The sequence below is a fragment of the Tyto alba genome, unplaced genomic scaffold, assembly GCF_018691265.1.
Source record: "Tyto alba isolate M040663 unplaced genomic scaffold, T.alba_DEE_v4.0 Super-Scaffold_30, whole genome shotgun sequence".
Taxonomy (NCBI): domain Eukaryota; kingdom Metazoa; phylum Chordata; class Aves; order Strigiformes; family Tytonidae; genus Tyto; species Tyto alba.
In genome coordinates, this window is record NW_024881305.1 from 5701882 (window position 1) to 5720426 (window position 18545).

The window sequence follows — 18545 nt, forward strand, 5'->3', positions numbered from 1 at the left end:
TCTACTGCAAACATGATGGCCAACGATCAGTAAATTCAGAAATTACCTGCTCAGCTAAGGGCACTTGGATACCACCGCCCACGTGTGTAAGTACCAGCATCTGCCCAGGCTTTGTCCGTATCTTGCCCCGTTCATAGCCTGGAGTAGCACTGGGTTGATTTGCTGAATGTGGTTCCTTCGTTACAGAAGGTCTGGCCTGACGGGGGGGCTGCAGAGGAAGGGGATGCTCAGCACGTAGGTCCCTGCAGCAGGGTCTCATGCTCTCTGTCTTTGTTTTGGTTCTTTTAAAGAAAAAGCATGATACATGTGAGAAGATTCTTCAAATTAAGGAAGATTTTCAGTGTGGAGTTCCTCTGACAGAACTGAAAACTCTGCTGGAAGTCCGGAAGCTGTACCTGGAAGTCCAGAAACTTGAAAAGGAGCTAAAATCCACAGCATATGGCTGACTGTCATCACTGGTATCATAAGAACCATCCTCTTTACATGTTGAATAATCATGCTGACTGAGGATTTTTTTATAACTTCATAATTTGTGCTAATACTTAAGTAGCCATAACAAAATTTACCAATCAGTCAAGGAACCGATTTGGTCGTATGGGGAGTCAGAAAGCGACTTCTTCTGGTCCATTCTGTTGGAGCTCACTGGGTTAGGTTTGCGCATCACTTTCTACATTCTAAAGCTTTACATGTAGATATGTTTGTTACACTGACAAGGGTGCAGTTAGAAAGGAACTGAGTAGAAAGCAAATTGCTGGAGCTGAGCAGACACTGTACAGACAGGCATGAACATGGGAAGAGCCACCAACCCACGCTCACCCCCTAACTGCTGCACTACTTCAGCTGCAATCCAGTACAGCCCATTGCTACTCTGTTCTTATATGTTGCGTTCATTATTGTGAACAAGCACTTAAATGCCTCATTAGCTGTGACCTTCAGAACAGGAACAATGACTAAAACTTCAAAGCCTGTTTTTTAGCAAAACAGAAGTGCCAGGTTTTCTTCCCAAGTGGGACAGAGGTATCTGAGGCCATGGCAGTACCATTTGCTGATCTTTGTGTGTGCAGCAAGAGCAGTTGTCGGAAATAAAAGTGCAAAGGAAGAAATGGCTGAATTTTTTTTCTGCAACTTCCAGTAAGGGGAAGCACTCTGTTAGCACATGTCTTGTGATCAGACTAGTACTTCTCACTACGAGATTATAATAAAGCTGCAATTGTAATGACAGCTGTATCTGGCTTTTCATAATCCTCTCCTAGCTACAGTAAAGGAAAGAGGTGCTTTAATAATCATTGCTTGATTAAGCACGGAGGGCCACTATTCCCTGAGCGCAGGGCAGCAGTGTGCGGGGGGCGTTTGCACAGTGTCCCTGGGGTAAAGAGGCAAAGTGGGTGCACAGCACTGCCCAGCGCACCCCTCAGCAGCTCCCGGCGCCTCAGAAATGAGGCCAGGCTGCTGCAGAACTGTTCTAACTGTAAAATACCTTTATTCCCACTGTCCCCAGCGGGGAAGAAGGCAGAGCAGCGTTCCCTCCCACGGCACATCCTCGCTGGAGGGCTCGGGGAGGGCAGCGCTGGCTTTGGGCAGGTCAGAAGGGCTGGGGGGTGGCAGGGGTGGTGTGGCTCGCCTGGCCTGTCCCCAACTTCCCACAGCTGGTTCCCCTTTGCCGGCCGGCTCACGGCAAGGAGAGGCTCTCGCCTTCCCGCGGCGCTGACCCGGCAGCTCCCCGCACCATGCCGGCGTTTCTGCTCCTGGCAGGGATGGTGCTTGTGCTGCAGCTGGCTGGGAGTCTCGGTGAGTGTCGCTTCCCTGCTCCTTTTCTTGTCTTCTGTGGCTCAACTTTGCTTACAGATCAAACGTGGAAGAATCAGGTTAGTAAAATTCAGCGGGAAACCTTCCCCTGGCTGCGCTCGCTGCTAACGGCTTTCTGTGCCTGATGTTCTTGTAAGGATGGTCTGAGCGCGGCGGCTGCTGCTAATTGGCCCTTTCTCCTCGTTAGCTGCACCTCTAGATGCTTGCAAAGAGCCACCCAAAATTCCTAATGCTTTCCGAAAGTGTTACATTGCGATACGGATCCCCCCTGGGACTGGGGTTAAGTGCGGCTGGCTCAGAGGCTACGAGCTTGCGCTGGTCCTGAGCTTTTCCATGTCACTTGTCTGCAGAACTTCTCCTGGTCTGGAGTTCAGAACTTGTGTCACAGGGAGTAGTATGTCACCCTTTGCCTTGATCGTCCCTGCGGTAGCTGAGAAATCGTTCCCGGGGTGGAAGATGTCCTTAAGGGCTGGGGGCCAACATAAGGATGGTTGTAACATGGGGAGAGTCAATTAGACAGGTAATATTTTTTATCATCTCATTAAAATGGTCATAGCAATCTGAGTGGCGTCGGGTTGAAGCTCAAGCCCTGAAGACCTGCTGAAGGTAGATGGTGAACTGTCATGCTTCCTGCAAGCTGCCTTCAGCAGAGAAGTGGGGTCTGCTGACTAATGAGAGTCTCCAAGAAGGGGAATAACTCGTAGTTTCTGCCTGGAAGTTGACAGTTCCTTTAAAAACAGGCTTTTTGAGAAACTTCTCCCCTGTGCTTAGCAGCCCCAGCGCCTCCCTTCAGAGGCACCTGCTGCCCCCCAGCTGCCAGCGCCGCCTTTACACCTTTTTTTTTATTTACTTATTTTAAGTTCACGGTGCTTCTCAGCCTGTTTTCCGAATCCAAACATTATGAAGTGGGTAACGAAACCTCAGCTGGGGCCGGGGGAAGAACACATATGAGTACGGAGATGCTCTTTCCATGGCTGTTGATATCAAAGGCAGCATCGCCAGCACTGCCTGGCACGGCGGTGGGTGTGATTTTATGATTTTAGCAGATGCACTTGCCAGCACCTATTGTAAGGCATGAGGAAATCCCAGTTACAGCTGCCTTTAGTTTTCTCTGTTATTACAGTTTATGACCAGCCCCAGAATATTTCTCATGAGAGATACGGTAGATGGACAAAGAAAAATTTTATTGGGACATCAGTGATGTACGTATGTGCTAGAGGTTATGCAGTTGTTGGAGAGCCTCTTGTTTCTTGTAAAGCTGGAGGGGGGCTGCCGGCACCCTGGAGTCACCCCCAGCCCTGAGTGTACTGGTGAGTCAAACTGCGACCTGCCGGCGCGCGGGAAAGGGCAGGAGCAGCATTTGATTGTGTGCAGTGGAAATGCAGCAGGGCTGGAGCCCTGCTGACGGCGGGTGCTCGAGCACACTCATTAACCCTTGATCCCTCTGCCTCAATTGTTAAACTGATCTGTTAAACTGATTTGTCTTCTCTTACCAGACAGAGGTGCAGTGGCAGTTGGTCACCGTAGCCGTATTCAGTAAGAATGACCCTGACAACCCCTGTTTTTTGGTGATCCACAGAGGCTCAGTGTCCCGTCCCAGATATCACACACGGACAGCTGAAACCTGCACAGAACCTCACCTACGGCAGCACCGCCACGCTCGAGTGCGATGCCGGGTACATCCCCGTGGGTGCCACCACCACCGTGCGGTGCCTGAGCGCGGGCAGATGGCACCCGCGGGTGCCCGCCTGCACCCTCGGTACGCACTGATCTCTCTCCTCCTTACCTCGTCTCCCACTTGCCGGCTTGTATTTCACTAAAAGCGTGTGCAGGGTTTGCAGGAGAGGGGTTGGAGGATGGGAACCCCAGCGAGCTGCACCATCTGACGTTCGGTGGCCGGGATCGCTGTTGTCCCTTGTGTCTTTCTGGGGTTTCTACCCTTGCCCGAGGGACAGGCTGGGCTCCCCCAAAGGCAGAGCTCAGTTTCGAACCCAGCAGGTCCCGGGGGGAGACCTCCCAGCTCTGAGGGTCCGTGTTGTCCCCTGCTCTGGCACCAGGTCACTGTCCCTACCCTCCCGCTGTTGACCACGCAGACCGAAACCCTCAGCGCAGCTTTCCAGTCGGGGCAACCGTGACCTACTTCTGCAGAGCCGGATACACTTTGCTCCCTGAAGTATCTCCGATAACTACTTGCCTTAAAAATTTCACATGGTCCGTAATCCCAAAGCTTTGCCAGAGTAAGTATGCTATTTCCTTCACTTTGCCAGCAAAACATCAATTCAGTAGCGTGGAAATCGCACCGTTTTCAAAATACCTTCTAGTGCTGCTGTGCCATAAGGACTTTATTGAGCAGTGCTTTGGCTCTCACTAATAATAATTTTGCTATTCAAAGGACAGCATGGCTGAAAAGATATAGCTACAACTCACACTGATTATTTAGCTTTTCAAACAATGATACAGTGATGCAGCTACTAACATATCCCTTCAGCACAATTTATAGCTAATCACAGGGCTCAGAACATTCTGCATTCCAAAAGAAATGGTTGTTATCACATAATTACTGTCCCTGAACATGCCAGGTCTGGTTAGAGATGTCTGTCAGCATTAACAGGCTGCCTGGTAGGTTTTCTGGGTCAACAAGCCAAGACAGTGGGTAAACACCCCCGCGTGAATGTCTCCTGCTCTCCCCTCTTGCGCCAAACCACAGAAGCTCTTTCTGCTGCTGGTGTCCCTCAGAGGTGCAGTGTCCCAGCCCGGTTATCCACCACGGGAGAGAGGTCAGCCCCAGGAAAGCTGAATACACCTTTGGGCACCAGGTGGAATTCCAGTGCGAGCCCGGCTACGTGCTGAGGGGCAGCCAGAGAGGCCAGTGCTGGTCTGACGGGACGTGGAGACCCCCCGCGCCGTACTGCGACAAGGGTGAGCGGGAGCGCGGCGGCTGCCGGGAATTGCATCTCAGCAGCCGGGAGGAACAGCGGTGAGAAAGTCCCGTGACCCGAGCATCCCTTCTCGGAGAAGGCGGTGTTAGGAGAAGGGATCCAAGTCGCAGCATTAAATCACCTATCAGAACTGTAATCGATTGAATGTGTTGAGTAATGGGACTTGCAGCCATTTTCTCACCGGACGGTTTAAGGGGGTTGTGACACTCGCAATTCCCTGACCCTGTTTATGAGCAGGATCACTTCTCATGGGAAAGAGGAGGGGATACGGGAAGGTCAGCTGAAGGGGAGGGGATGGGGACACGTGCTGTGGGACTGGGGCTGTGCTGGTGAAGGGGCTGTTAGCTGGGTCAGTCTGGGAACACTGGTAGAGCCAGGGCCAAAGCCCGCAGGAAGCGAGGAGGACTTTGAGGAGAACAGTCCTGCATATAAACATTGATAACTGGCTTCTGATATTACTTCCCTGCACTTCTGTCTCCCTGACCGAATGATGAAAATCTTAACTTTTGCTTGCTTTATTGCCTCCGTAGTTTGTGGTCCCCCTCCAACAATCGCCAGCGGGCAGCACTCTGCCTTGGGAGCGGAGCAGTTCCCCTACGGCTTGGAAGTAAAATACAGCTGTGTGGAGGGGCTGTCCCTCATCGGGGATGAATCCATCTACTGCACCTCCGACGATGGGGTGAACCTGACGTGGAGCGGACCTGCCCCGGAGTGCAGGGGTGAGTCGTTTGTCCCAATGGGATCAGACTGAAGCCGGGACCTGGGTGCAATATTAGCGCTCAGCACAACAGGATTTAAAGCGAGCAGGGCTGCCGGGAGATCCCGCTTCCTTTGCAGGCTGCTTCACAGGCTCGACAGCCCCGGGCTGGAGATGATCCATGTGGAAATAGGAGACTCCGGTTGTCCTACACTGATGGCCATCCTGCAGTCAGGAGGAGCGGCTCTGTCCCTCCTGACCTGGTTCCCCGTTGTCCCTGGGGAAGGGCAGCGGCCAAAGCCCCCGCTCCCAGCTCCGCTCTCTCCCCGCAGTGGTTCGGTGCCCCAAGCCCGCAGTCGAGAGGGGGAGGATGACCCCGCAGAGGTTCACCTTTCCCTACGGGGCGGCCGTGCGGTTCTCCTGTGACGAAGGCTTCGTGCTGCGGGGCGATGCCGAGAGCCGGTGCCTGGCCGACAGCGCCTGGCACCCTCCCCTGCCCACTTGCCAGCCAGGTGGGTACCAGACCCGGGAGCCGAGCCCGCAGCCCCCACGACGGTGCAGAGAGGTTGGGGTGCAGCACTGAGTAGCTGTCTCTATCCTCGGGGCTCCCCTAGCACCTTCCCCTTTTTGCAGAAGAAACAAATTTCCCAAAGCTGCTGCTTACCAGGCAATAGCTGAATTTTTCTGGACAATCCTCTATAAAGGAGGTCAGGAGACACCATCGTTATTGACTTTCTCTTCAGTGCATGTTCTTACTGACAAACGTCAGTCTGCAGACCCTTGCACGGGGATGCCCTAACTGAGACACTGTCAGAAAACAGCAAATGCGTGACACCTCTCAGGGGCTGTTCTGACCTTCACCCTCCCCTCTTGAAGGGCCTGGGGAAGAAACTTTGCTTTAATGGTTGGTTTCACATCTCCACAGATTTCAGTTCACCTGCACCGGCTCAGTCTTCACAAACTTTGTAGGTTTTCTCTACCTACGTAATGATGACCCTCTCGCTGAGCTGCCTTCTGCTGTGGGTTTTCCTTTCAGTTCTGTGTCCACAACCACAAGTGGCCAATGGAAGGCTGAAAAGCACTTTGGATGGCAAAATGTGGTACCAAACAAATGCAACCGTTACTTTTGAATGTCTTCATGGATACCACTTTGCAGACGATGGAGACATGTCTTTAGAAGGCTCTTGGACAGCCACGTGCTTGCCTGATGGCAGCTGGACACCGTTGCCCAAGTGTGTAAGTACCTTAGTCTGGCTGAGTTCCCGGATGGATGCTGCCTGACTTCTAATACAAAAAATAACTGCTTGAACTTCTTAAAAGCTTTTGCTTTCTAGTACCAGTGAGGGATGGTCTGTGTCGGGGCAGTGCACGGCGAATGGGACAGTTCAGGCTCAGAGCTGAGGACTGGGTGGCTCTCCATGTGCTGCAGTGCAATCTTACATGATTTTTCTGGCTTTTGTTTCTTTTGTTTCACTTTTTAACAGAGGAAAGAAGGTGATTCTGATGTATGCGAAGAGGTTGATTATATCAAAACAGCCTTTGGATGCGGTGTGCCTATAGCAGAAATGAAAACTCTACTGGAAATACAAAAACTGTTTCTGGAGATTAAAAAACTAAAGGTGGAGCTAGGAAACTTGAATGAGTGAGTCCTGTAACACACTGCAACCATCACTTTTCCTTTGGTGAACATGCAGTTTCTGTAGTCACAGTATCTATAAGAAGGCTCTCGGTGATTTATGGTTTATGCCTGAATACCTACAGGCAGAGATATAATAACCAATGTATGGGAGATTGCTTTTGTCGTGCTAGAGCATAGAGGGATTTTTGCTCTTTTCCTTAAATCTGACAAGCTTGATTTGCTATTTAACAAATGTGTTGTTGCACATTTTACATTGGCATAGTAAAATTAAATCGAGCTTCTTTGAGTCACCGCATAACCTGTGCCAAGCCGAGAGAAGGGGGACTGAAGTCCACAGAAGGAAAATTCTAGCTGAGATGAGAGTCGGTGGTTCTCGCTGAAGGTGTTTCTGCCGTAATCTTCCAGCCGGCGATTTGCGCACACGCCACACCCTCTGCCCATACCGATCTCAGCCCGTCATAGCATTAGCATGCTTCTACCTAGAAATAGTAGCGAAGCCAGCATTTAACTGCGTGATTTCCTGTTAATTTAGCTCATGATTTCTGGCCATCTAGCTAAGGGCAGTTACATATCAGGAAGTGAATTTATAAAGGCTTCTATTTGTTATCACTGGATTTAAAAAAAAGCAACAGGTTTCTTGCCCAGCACTGTACTGAACAGATATTCGTGTTGGTGTCATCTTCCACATCCCTATTTCTGGCAAGCAAACGCTAAGAATAGATGTTGTGTGTTTAAGTGTAGAGTATCAGACAGCAAAGATTGTTCTTACCACGCAATAAACAATGATCAGATTATGTCGCTCTGTGGGGCAGCGATTACTCCTTCCCTGCAAGATTACAATAAAGGTGCAGGTGGAACCATGGGTGTCTTGTAATCTGTCATGGTGTCTGTAAATTAGGCAAATTCCCAGTGTGGTCCAGTGGTGGTTCTGATTTAGAGCTGAGCCCTGGTGGGTCCTCGGGGCAGTTGGGGAGCTGCAGCGGGCACCCCCGGGGCTGAGGACGCTGTGCAGCACAGCACCGTGCTGCTGCCTGGGCTCGGTGGGAGAATGGGGAGCATTCATCCACCTTTGCAGCAGTATATCATTGCCAGATGCACGCTTTCATGAGTTATGAGAGTTGCTTTAAATGTTACTAGAACCTAAAGCACAACACCCAGGGAAGGGATGGTGTCTCCCATATTTACACAGCTTTGATAATGCAGCCTGTGCTTCACCGTGTCCTGGTGAGATCTGCAACGAGAGGCACCCTCAGACCCACTCCAGTTGTCCCTGTGCCACAAGGAGAGCAGGGCTGCACCCTCCGGGTGTGACACCTCTCTCCCCTCCACCTTGAGCTCACCTGGGACTGCAAACAGAAAGTGTCTTTTCTCTCTGTGTGAGGCTCAAACCCCATAAGCATGAAGAAGAACTGGGTGTTACATCCCGTGTGTATCTAAGAGTGTGTTTGAGTAGTCCTGACTGATGTCAGACAGGATATTTCAGAGTGTTAGTCAGTATGCAGATGTATTTGCTCACACCCGTTCCTAATTACAAATGAGTCAGGCAATCAAGAAAAAAAAAAAAAAAAAAAAAAAACCAAAAAAGGATAATGTTTTTTCTCTTTTGTTTCACTAACTCTTCTTATGGAAGATCAGTGCTGCATTACCTGCCAGCAAATGACTAAGTAGGCATTTTCCTACCCTGGATACAGCTTGGGGCTGGGCAGGGGTCTTTTCTGCTCCGGTAGCATTTGGTAAAACTCTGCTTGTCAGCACTCACTGCCAGTCTTGGGTCAAATAAAAGTGTTGAGTTATTCCCCCCATGCCTTATGGTGGGGCAGGAGGACCAGGAGGCTTTACCCGAGCCTGACAGTTGTCCCCCACCCCTGGCTGCTCTCCATGTCGCTGCAGGAGAGTTCAGCTCTGTGGGTGTTCTAGAAATGTTTCCACTGCTCCAGAAGCTTGGGCGAGTCTGCTGCGCTGCATCTCCTCCCAGCTTCAGAAACAGCCCCTTGGAGCCCGCGGTGCTCAGCACAGGAGCACAGAAATTGCTGCAATGAAGTCTGGAGAACCAGGACGGGGGAAGCACCCAGGCACCCTGAGCTGCAGGGCACCCGCCGGGGCACAGGGATCTGGCCACCCCGCGCTGCTCCTGGCCTTGCTGGGGCTCCTCGGCATGCCTGTGGCTCGCAGTGAGTACGGGGGCACGGGGGTGCGTGGGGAGGACCAGCAAGACCTGCCCGGATCCCCCCTTGCTGCTCGGGGGCTGGAGTGGGTGATGCCACCACCCCCAAGCCTGGGGACCCATTGCTTGATGCTCCCACGGGTGCACCCCTGCCCGGTGCCTCTGCCCAGAGGGGAAGCCTGGGCCAGCCCAGCCGCCCTCGCGGGGGGCTGGGGAAGGGGCCAGGGAACGGGGTCCTCACCTGGGGAGGTCTTCTCCTGCCGCAGGTGACTGCGGGCCCCCACCTCGCATGACCCACTCCAGACCGTCCAGCGACGAGCACGCCAGCAGCTTCCCTGTTGGATCCCGGGTGACGTACACGTGCATCGAAGGCGCCATCAAAATCCCCGGGAGATCGGACGTGGTGGAGTGCCTGCCTGGTGCACGCTGGTCAAAACTGCCCGAGCCCTGCGGCCGTAAATACCAGCTTTCTCTAAAATACAGCTCCCTCCGCTGTGTCTAAGCTTGGCTTAAAATTCCCGCCCCTTACGGCGGCTGCTCTGCAATGGCACCTCCTGGCAAGGTATAAACCCACTTTCCCTTAGCTGCTGTTCATCAGGGCTGCCGATGGGTGTGGGATCAGTGCCGGCCATCGAGGGGGTCGCTCAGGCCGTGGCAGGAGCCCAGGGTGCTCCTGCATCTTATTCCCTACTAACAGCTTCGCCCGTGCAGTTAATGCATCTCCACCCCCGCTTTGCAAAAGATGCATTCAGCTGAATAGCAGGCTGGTAAGAAAACAGAAATAACCCACGATGAGCACGAGGAGCTTTCCAAAAGCGCTGTAGTGAGAGCATTTCTGAGATTCCAAGGTTTATTTTGCATGCCTCCCGGCGGGCGGCTCTTTCAGGCCCACTTTCCTTGACTGCCAGGGAGCTGTCCTGCCCCGACCAGGTTGCGGTTTGCTGCCCTCTCCAAGGCGGACGAGAGGATTAATTTCTTTCCTGTTGGGACCAACGTGAGCTACGTCTGCCGCCCTGGCTATGAGAACATCTCGGAAAGTTTCCCCACCAGCACTTGCCTTGAAAACCTGGCGTGGTCGGAGGCTGCTGAGCTGTGCAGGAGTGAGTATCCCTGCTCCGCTCCAGGCGCCAAAGAGCACCCGTGGGGTTCAGAGCAGCTCCAGTAGCTGCTCCCAAACAACATCCTGAAATGTAGCCAGGTTGTTATCATCCTAGCGCCTACATGCTTAGTGCAAAATTGGATGAATATTCATTGATATTCATATTTAAGACCGAACAGCAGGAGTATCGATAATGTTCTTTTTTCTCTGCTGGCATAAACAGATCTGTCTTGATTTTCATGTTAGGAAATATATTTGCATCTGGACATGGCACATGCACAGGACAAAATGCCAATTTGCAATTCTAACACTGAAATTCAAAATGAAGACAAAGCATGTTTCTTGGCGAAATCCATGTAATATTAAGACTGATGATGTGGCAGCAATACATTTGTCACAGTCGAGTGACTTACTGTCAAACTATTGAGATGGAAATATCTCTGCAAAATTCTCCTCTGCCCTCCTGCAAGATGCTCACCGCTGTGAGCATGGAGCCCTTACGGGGATCCACACTTTCACCTCCACACGGGGGAATTAAAACGCTTCGGTACCTTTGGGTATTAACCCCTTGAAGTCTGTCCCTTATTTTTCCCTCTCCATCGCTCTGTGTTTTGCTAACACCGGCCCCGTTCTCGGCAGGGAGATCCTGCGGCGACCCGGGCGCGCTGCCCGGGGGTGGGATGGCGGCTCTTACAGACCTGCAGTTCGGGGCAAGAGTGAACGTGTTCTGCCAAGACGGGTGAGTGGCGGGGCGATGCGCCCAGCTCCACGACCCCGGGGCTGATGCTGGAATACAAACTCCAGTCCACTCTGATGAACCTGTGGGCACGGGCTGGGCTGCTCTTTCACAAGATATCGCTCCTACGGTGTTGCTCCGAGCACACGGCATGCGGCTGCTTTTCCCACTTGAATTAGAGCTTTGGGATGGGAGAGAATAAGACACAGCTGGAGGGAAGGGACCGGGGTCTGAATTTAAGGCTGCCTGTTCTTTCAAGTGTCATCCAGAGGAAATATAACTGCCCCGGGGTATCTATCCCAATAGGGCTGGTTGTACTTCAGTTTATAACTACAGATTTCAAAACAAGTTACTTAAAATATTTCGGCTTAACACATTTGAGATATATTGATTAAAAAGGGGTTATGTTGGAATTTTTAAAACTCAATGGCATTCAGCTAGAAAACTGCGATGAAGCACACTTTCCATCAGTCCATGAGCTGACTCACACTTTCTGCCTGCTTTCAATCAGGGCCCATATGCAGTAAACTGACCTGCAAAATTAAGCTCTTGCAACTCCAGCTAATATTCCTCCCTCCCTAGCAGGAACTAGCTGGCATCATGTGGCTTGTTCTGCCAGTCTTTGCAGCTGCTTCAAATGTAACAGAGGGTTTTTTTCTCCAGATATTCCCTTAGGATGGATTTTGGGGAAATGACAGCATGTCCCACCCTTCTGGGATTCAGCTAAGTTTTGGAAATACACATCAGGGTGGAGTGATAATGTTATCCATCTAAGCAAGATCAGATACTATCAATTACGTCCAAATGATGAAATTTTTTGAACAGCAAGATGCAATTCAGAGATTGAGGTGTCAGTGCTGTCAGAACAACATGTATTAGCTCCCAGCCAGGAAATCCAATAGCCACTTTAATGAAATGTAGATCCCTATTGCCCCTCACTGGTCCCCGCTGTATGTAGAGGTTGTGTTTGAACACAACACGCTGGAGGGCAGGGATGCCATGCAAAGGGTACCCGGACAGGCTGGAGAGGTGGGCACAGGTGAACCTCATGGAGTTCAACAAGGCCAAGGGCAAGGTCCTGCCCGTGGGTCGGGGCAATCCCAAGCAGGGCCAGGGGGGGGATTCTCCCCTTCTGCTCCGCTCTGGGGAGACCCCCCTGCAGTGCTGGGGCCAGCTCGGGGACCCCCAACAGCAGAAGGACACGGAGCTGCTCGAGCGGGGCCAGAGGAGGCCACGGAGATGCTGGGGGGGCTGGAGCAGCTCCCCTGGGGGGCCGGGCTGAGAGAGTTGGGGGGGTTCAGCCTGGAGAAGAGAAGGCTCCGGGGGGACCTTCGAGCAGCCTCCCAGGGCTTAAAGGGGGGACAGGAAAGGTGGGGGGGACTCTGGGTCAGGGGGTGGGGGTAGGACGAGGGGGAAGGGTTTTAAACTGTCAGAGGGGAGATGTAGATTAGATAGAAGGCAGAAATTGTTCCCTGTGCGGGGGGGTGAGGCGCTGGCCCAGGGTGCCCAGAGCAGCTGTGGGTGCCCCCTCCCTGGAAGGGTTCAAGGCCAGGTTGGACGGGGCTGGGAGCCCCCTGGGCTGGGGGAAGGGGGCCCTGCCCGGGGCAGGGGGTGGCACTGGGGGTCTTTAAGGTCCCTTCCAACCCAAACCGTTCTGTGAGACTGTGATTCCCAGAGACCAGCTGAGGAGATGCGCCAGCAGTCTGCTGCCGTTTGCTTTTCTGACCAAACCTTAGCAAAACAGCCGCACCCCTATAACCCAAAAGCAATGCGCCAGGGAGGAGGTGGCACTGAAGGATGCTGGACACCCTGCCCCCTCCCACCAGCACTGCGGGTTTCAGCAAATCCAGCCACCCGGCCTCGGTCATGCAGCACGGCCGCGAAGCAGAGCAGCAGTCGGGGGCTGAGCCACAACCTTTAGGTGCTGTGGGTGCTCAGGAGGGAGCTCCTCACCTCCTCGCCTTGTGCCGGTGGGTGACAGCGGTGTGGGAAATGCCAGCAGCCAGAATCCCAGCGCTGCTCTTCACCGAGAAGCAGGCAGGGAGAAATAGTCCCTGATTCAGCAGATCCGAGCCAGATGTGGCCGTGTGGGAGCCCACACCAAGCCATGGCTTCTCCCTTCCTTACCTGGAAGATGCGCTCTTGCAGTGAGTCAAAGGAGGAATTGCCTAAAAATAGATTAACCGGGATCCTGGCAGAGGGAAAGGTGAAGGAGCTCTCCTGCTAACCGGGGTATGTGCACAGTGGCTAGCTTGAAAACTATCCTGATCATACTGGTACCAGGGAAAAAAATATTCTCGGTTTCTGGATAGTTATGAAATTTTTCTTTTCTTGTGTATTTTCACTTAGGTACAAATTAGATGGGAGTCATTTCATCCAGTGTCAGCTTAAAGGAAACAATGTTGAATGGAGTAAACTTCCAACTTGCGAATGTAAGATTAATCCAACGTTACTTTTGACTTGACTCCAGCAGATCCTGCATCCTAACGTCTAGTTTAAACCTGTCTTCATACATTGGTTTTGTTGATATTATGTGGCAGATCTGTCACTAACACTGCAGCTGAGAAATTTTGCTGCTCACACTGTATTTCAACAGTTTTGTTCCCACAAGATCAACATATTTTCTCATGGCTTTAGGTAGCAGTGAAGGTGATGGAATGAGATTTTGAGGAGTCACAAGCCAGAGCATGACAAGTTGCCCGTTTATTTTTGTGACCCTTGGAGTGAGAGGGAGAAAAATGCGACAACAGAAACACTTCAGAAACAAGAGAGAGATGATCTAGCCAGAAGGCAGTGCTAGTTATCCATCTTCAGTTAACCATAAAGTTTGTTCTCTTCAAGTATCTTAGGTGAACTCTCAAGAACTGTTTTGCATTTTCATTATTACTAAAGTTTTCAGCAATACTCACATTGACCTTCTTTCCTGCAGTAATTACCTGCTCTTCACCTCCTCAAGTTAGCAATGGAAAGCATGATGGCGAAGGTGTAGAAAAATTTGCATATAACTCAACAGTGACTTACAGCTGCAAGTCTGGCTTCCAGCTCGTTGGCAATGCGAGCATCCGTTGTACGAGCATGGACAAAGCAAACGGGGTCTGGAGCGGAGCTGCACCTGAATGCAAAGGTGGTTTCACTGGAGTTTAGTGTTTATTACAAGTTCAGTATTTAGTATGCACCAGCTTAACATACTGTGATCGCTTCGTACAGGACATGTCTGGTATAAGTCATATTGCAGTTTTAAAGAGAAAAAATGCAGTGCTGCTGAAGTGAGTAAGGAATGAACAGTCTGTGCAAGACAAAGGGTAGTGATCCTAGCAATACTTATTCTTTATACCCTAGAGAAAAGCACATCTGTCAAACTCGGAGCAAAAGAAATGGAAAGAAGTCCTCCTCCCCAAAGTGAGTCGAAATGATTCTACATTGTCCTATGTTTCCCAACTTAATTTCCTCCTTTATCACATTTCTATGAAAAAGTCATTTGATTAATTTCACACTGTGATTTTCTTTATTTTCAGAACCCCGTGGAAACGGCATCCAACCATCTAAGAAGACTTTCACATGGGAAATGAAGCTCAACCTTTATAAAAAGTCCCTCCAAAATACCATCTCTTTCTCACGTTCTTCTTTCTCCAGGACACCAGGTCAGTTCTGGAGGCTCATTTGGAGTTCAGAGGAACTCATCAATGGGATCCCCTGGTTATTCCCAGTCCTATTCTCATATTTCTTTTCAGTGTCAAGGAGCTGTGCTACCTCAGCGTTCAGATTTGTTGTACCTTTGTACAAAACCCCAAACTACTATTCTCCTGGGACCAGCCAAGGATCCGTGTGTCTTCCAAAGTATATGGGGATCTCTGGCATCCTCCCCCAACCTGGCTGCTTTGAAAACTTAAAATGGTCTAAAGTTGCATCATTTTGTGGAAGTGAGTGATTTTTCTGTCATGATCTTTTCTTCTATAAGTTTTCTCTGTATAATTTCTGTTTCTCACTAGTTGGGCATGTGGTTCAAAGCTTTGCTTCATACGAAATGTATTTTCATTTATCAATCGTTTCCTTGCTCTTGTGTTACTACAGATTTTGTTTAACTCTTTTTTGTTTGTTTGTTTGCCATACTGAAAAGCAAGAGATAACTTTGTACCGCCTAGCCTTTAAGAGTGCTGGGGCTCCTGCCCTCGTTCCGGCAGCGAGAGGCAACGCACTAACACTAACCTTGTTCCACACCAGCGAGGTCGTGGGCAGCCAGAAGAAGTTGGACATGGCAGAAGTGCTGCTACAACAGATTCCCCATCCGCTGCAAAGGATCATTTTACCCGTAAAAAGGGTGAGTGTCAGTTATGTTGGAAATGAAAAAGCATTTTTCTGGTGTTGGGGTCAAGCTGACCTTGCCCATCCCTGGGCCTCTTGGGTCAAAAGCAGAAAATCTGTCAGCCCTTTTGTGACGTGTGAATGCGACCAGCCCAGGGCTGTTACACAAATGTGAAGAGGCTGGTGGTTAAGCCCAGGTCCAGAAATGCCCCCGTGCAGGTGCAGCTTGGCCAGGAGGGATTTTCCCCTTTGCTGCATCATTTCTCAAGGGCGGGGTTTGTTCCAACCTGCTAACGTTGCCAGGCTGATGGCTGGGACCAAAATCCCAAGGTATTTGTCTGGTCTGGTAAACAAGGAATCCAAAAATCCCGCTTGTGGGGTTAGAGGCAGTGGTTGGGCATTTGCTGAAGTGTCTGTAGGAAAGACACTGCAGTGGTATCAGTGTTTGAGAAGCCAAAAAAGAGATACAGTTTGGTGATGTTGAGCCCTTAGTAGGAACAAACAAAGGCTAGAAGCATCCTGGACCATACAACATGGAAGGAAAGGGGAAAACTTTCTCCTTTTTTTTTTTGCCTAAAAATGTCTACTTTGCTCTATTATGTAACTTCAGAACAAAGATTGATTTAATAATCTCTTCCTGTTGTTTTTTTCTATTTTTTACTCTTTTGTCATTCTTGGCACTTCTTTGGGAGATCATATCAAAGCAGCAGCTTGACACACAATCTAACGTGAGAAATGCTGCTTTGCGTTGTGCTTCAGGAACTTGGCTCTCCTGCCCCAAAACATGGGTCCTGTAAAATCAGTCCCTCAGTGCCAGAAGGTTGGAGTGAGGGATGAGATGGGGGAAATGGAACAATGCCCCAAAACATCCTTTTGTTTGAAGGAGGAATTGGTTCAGGCCTTTCTAAAGAGCAGTGCTAAAATTCACCCCCAAACCGGGCGAGTTCTTAAAAATCTGGGCAGAAAGCTTAACTCTCCTTGAAACTACAGCCCGACTAATCTTCATGTGAACATTTCTTTCCCCCAGGCTGTGTATATGGCCCATAGGAACTGCATGGAAAGATTTATCTATAGCTTTGGAGCAGTTTATTTGTGACGGGTCTGCCCTCGTCCAGTGATGCCGTGACCAAGGGACCCCCGCAGAAGAAACCCCGGGAGGAGGCATTTGCACTTCCCCTGCATGATTGCAAAGACAACTGGCACGTGCTGCCCTTCCTGCCATCTCACTGCAGATGTAGACAGGACACACAGTTAAATGCCCCAACAAAATATTTTGTTAACCTTTCAAACAAAAATAGCACTGTAAACATAATGCATGCAAAGCATTTGCCGTGTTCTGTTTCTATGCAATGGTTGTACTTGTCAGGACTCTTACAGTTTGCTTTAAAACACAGAACAAGCTAGATCAAGTCTGTCCCATGTACATGTACAAAATGTATTTTTTTAATTGTGATATGCTTTAACGTTCCAAGAAATTGATTGAAAATTACTAATGCAAGAGTTGGCTAATTCCCATAGTTCCTTTTCCCATCTGAGTTTTTCTCTCTTTCAGCAATGTCCTCCTAACGTCCCGAATCCAGTTACAGATCTGACCAGCCCTTTTTTTCAGCCTGGGGGTGGGAAGCCACAGCCGCTCAGAAACCCCTCAGCCTTCTGCAGAATTTCTGACAGAGCTCGGTTATGTCACAACCCCTTCGAGTTGGTGTTTCCACAACCACATATTTCCTTGCTCACTAGCAACGCCGGCCTGCTGCCATAGCAATCACTATAAATACAAACTCACAGGACAGGCTGTGAAAGACCCAAATCTCTTTGCTGAGATGAGCTGCTCCCTTCATTTACCAAGAATTTCTGGCTGTAGCACAGTCCGGTTGGAGATACACCCATGCTAGCTGCCAGCAGGGTTGTGCTGAAAGCGAAACGCTGACTTCCCTGTCTTGCAAAGTGATGTGCTCATTTCTTTTAGGAAATCATACTACTTTCCACGCTAAATTGAACGTTGATCTTTATATCTTCAGCACTTTCTTTAACAAAAGTTTTTTCTGTATGAGACATAAGACCTTTGCAGTTTATATTTTTGTTCAGGCTACATGAAAGATAACAGGCACGAGTGGCCCGGGTATCTACTGATCTCACATACTGTAAAGGAGCTACTTCTGCTTTCCAGACAGGAAAGGCAGCTCTGTAACGCTGCAGGCCGAGCACAGCGACCATGCACAGCCTGGAGTAACTAAATACACTCTCCAGTGTTGTCATCCTGCAACAGCTGGGAATGTCAGGGTTTTGCTGTTGGCTGCTTATCATCTTTGCACTACACAGTACACTAATATAATTTAGGTGCATGGTAATTGTTCATAAAGGGTAGCCTGTGAATTCAGCTGCCTGCTGTTCCCTTTTCATATTTTATGCTCTTTTCAGGAAGGTATCAGCTTTTAGAGGTATCTTAATTTGCTGTTCAATCAGTTCTTTATCAGCACTCTTATTTATTTTCTAAATGGCCTCCTATGCAAGTTTAACTTGGTTTAAGAGAAAGGAAAGAAAGAAAGAAAATCCATGTGGTAATGTTTGGGAATGTGAGTGTTACTAGTAAGTGGTCTGAAAAAGAAAGCTGGAGCGATGCATACCTACCTTGATCCTACTTAGCTGTCCTGGTCCCGAGTTCTGCAGCCCCTCTGCTGCAGCTGCCCCGCTCAGCCTGGGGGGGGCCGGTCCCAGAAAGGCTTTGGGAGCCGGGGGTGACATCCCAGGCTGCTGCCCCGCACGGGGATGGCAGGAGCGCGGGGAGCGGGCAGGCAGCCCAGGGCGGGTTTCTGCGGAAAGCCAAGAGCAACTCCGGCAGCTCAACCCCTGTTTTTGCTGGCTGGGTTTGCTGGAAACCTCACGTTGTTCCAGTGGGAGCCTGGCAGCGTGGGTGCACAGGGGCAGCACGGGCCAGGCTCCCCTCTACATGTGCTCGCTTCTGTCCTTGCCATCTGCTTGGCCTGATTTCTGCAGCGCGGGGAAGGGATGGCACAGCAAGATAAAGCAAATTGGCCTCTTCTGCTCCAGCTGAGCAGGCGCCGACCCGCTATCGCAGGGCTCAGCTGCTGGGGCAGCTCCTGCCCGGGAGCGTTCGGTGCTCGGTTGGTTACTGGGGCAATACAGGGCAAAACAGGGCTGCAGA

At 50.4% G+C, this 18545-nt stretch overlaps 2 protein-coding genes across 4 annotated transcripts; both read left to right on the plus strand.

Annotated features, from left to right (window-relative positions):
- The first annotated feature begins 1605 nt into the window (after window positions 1-1605).
- Window positions 1606-7943, plus strand: LOC116965563 (complement receptor type 2-like). 3 transcript variants are annotated; one of them, XM_033009404.2, is made up of 9 exons: window positions 2129-2825; window positions 2930-3116; window positions 3386-3565; window positions 3864-4043; window positions 4543-4725; window positions 5276-5464; window positions 5775-5954; window positions 6479-6678; window positions 6927-7943. In XM_033009404.2, exons 2-9 carry the CDS (start codon window positions 3029-3031, stop codon window positions 7086-7088), a joined length of 1362 nt encoding a protein of 453 aa, XP_032865295.2. In that variant the 5' UTR covers window positions 2129-2825; window positions 2930-3028; the 3' UTR covers window positions 7089-7943. The 3 variants fall into 3 exon arrangements, with proteins under 3 accessions (XP_032865296.2, XP_032865295.2, XP_042655851.1); XM_033009405.2 differs by lacking the exons at window positions 2129-2825; window positions 2930-3116 and adding an exon at window positions 1606-1788; XM_042799917.1 differs by having other exon boundaries at window positions 2129-3116.
- A 1105-nt stretch (window positions 7944-9048) lies between these two features.
- On the plus strand, window positions 9049-16871 carry LOC122154080 (complement decay-accelerating factor-like). Its single transcript, XM_042799918.1, has 11 exons — window positions 9049-9252; window positions 9512-9700; window positions 10154-10345; window positions 10984-11083; window positions 13430-13512; window positions 14010-14204; window positions 14420-14479; window positions 14596-14721; window positions 14812-15000; window positions 15302-15398; window positions 16410-16871. Exons 1-10 carry the CDS (start codon window positions 9117-9119, stop codon window positions 15391-15393), a joined length of 1362 nt encoding a protein of 453 aa, XP_042655852.1. The 5' UTR covers window positions 9049-9116; the 3' UTR covers window positions 15394-15398; window positions 16410-16871.
- Window positions 16872-18545: the final 1674 nt, after the last annotated feature.

Excerpts from the sequence above, each read along its gene's own strand:
- LOC116965563 (XM_042799917.1), top strand. The coding sequence starts at position 3,029 with ATGCAGTTGTTGGAGAGCCTCTTGTTTCTTGTAAAGCTGGAGGGGGGC. Across the intron at positions 4,044-4,542 it reads AATCCCAAAGCTTTGCCAGA|AGGTGCAGTGTCCCAGCCCG; the intron begins GTAAGTATGCTA and ends GGTGTCCCTCAG. Across the intron at positions 6,679-6,926 it reads GGACACCGTTGCCCAAGTGT|AGGAAAGAAGGTGATTCTGA; the intron begins GTAAGTACCTTA and ends ACTTTTTAACAG.
- LOC122154080 (XM_042799918.1), top strand. The coding sequence starts at position 9,117 with ATGAAGTCTGGAGAACCAGGACGGGGGAAGCACCCAGGCACCCTGAGC. Across the intron at positions 11,084-13,429 it reads AACGTGTTCTGCCAAGACGG|GTACAAATTAGATGGGAGTC; the intron begins GTGAGTGGCGGG and ends ATTTTCACTTAG. Across the intron at positions 15,001-15,301 it reads AGTTGCATCATTTTGTGGAA|CGAGGTCGTGGGCAGCCAGA; the intron begins GTGAGTGATTTT and ends GTTCCACACCAG.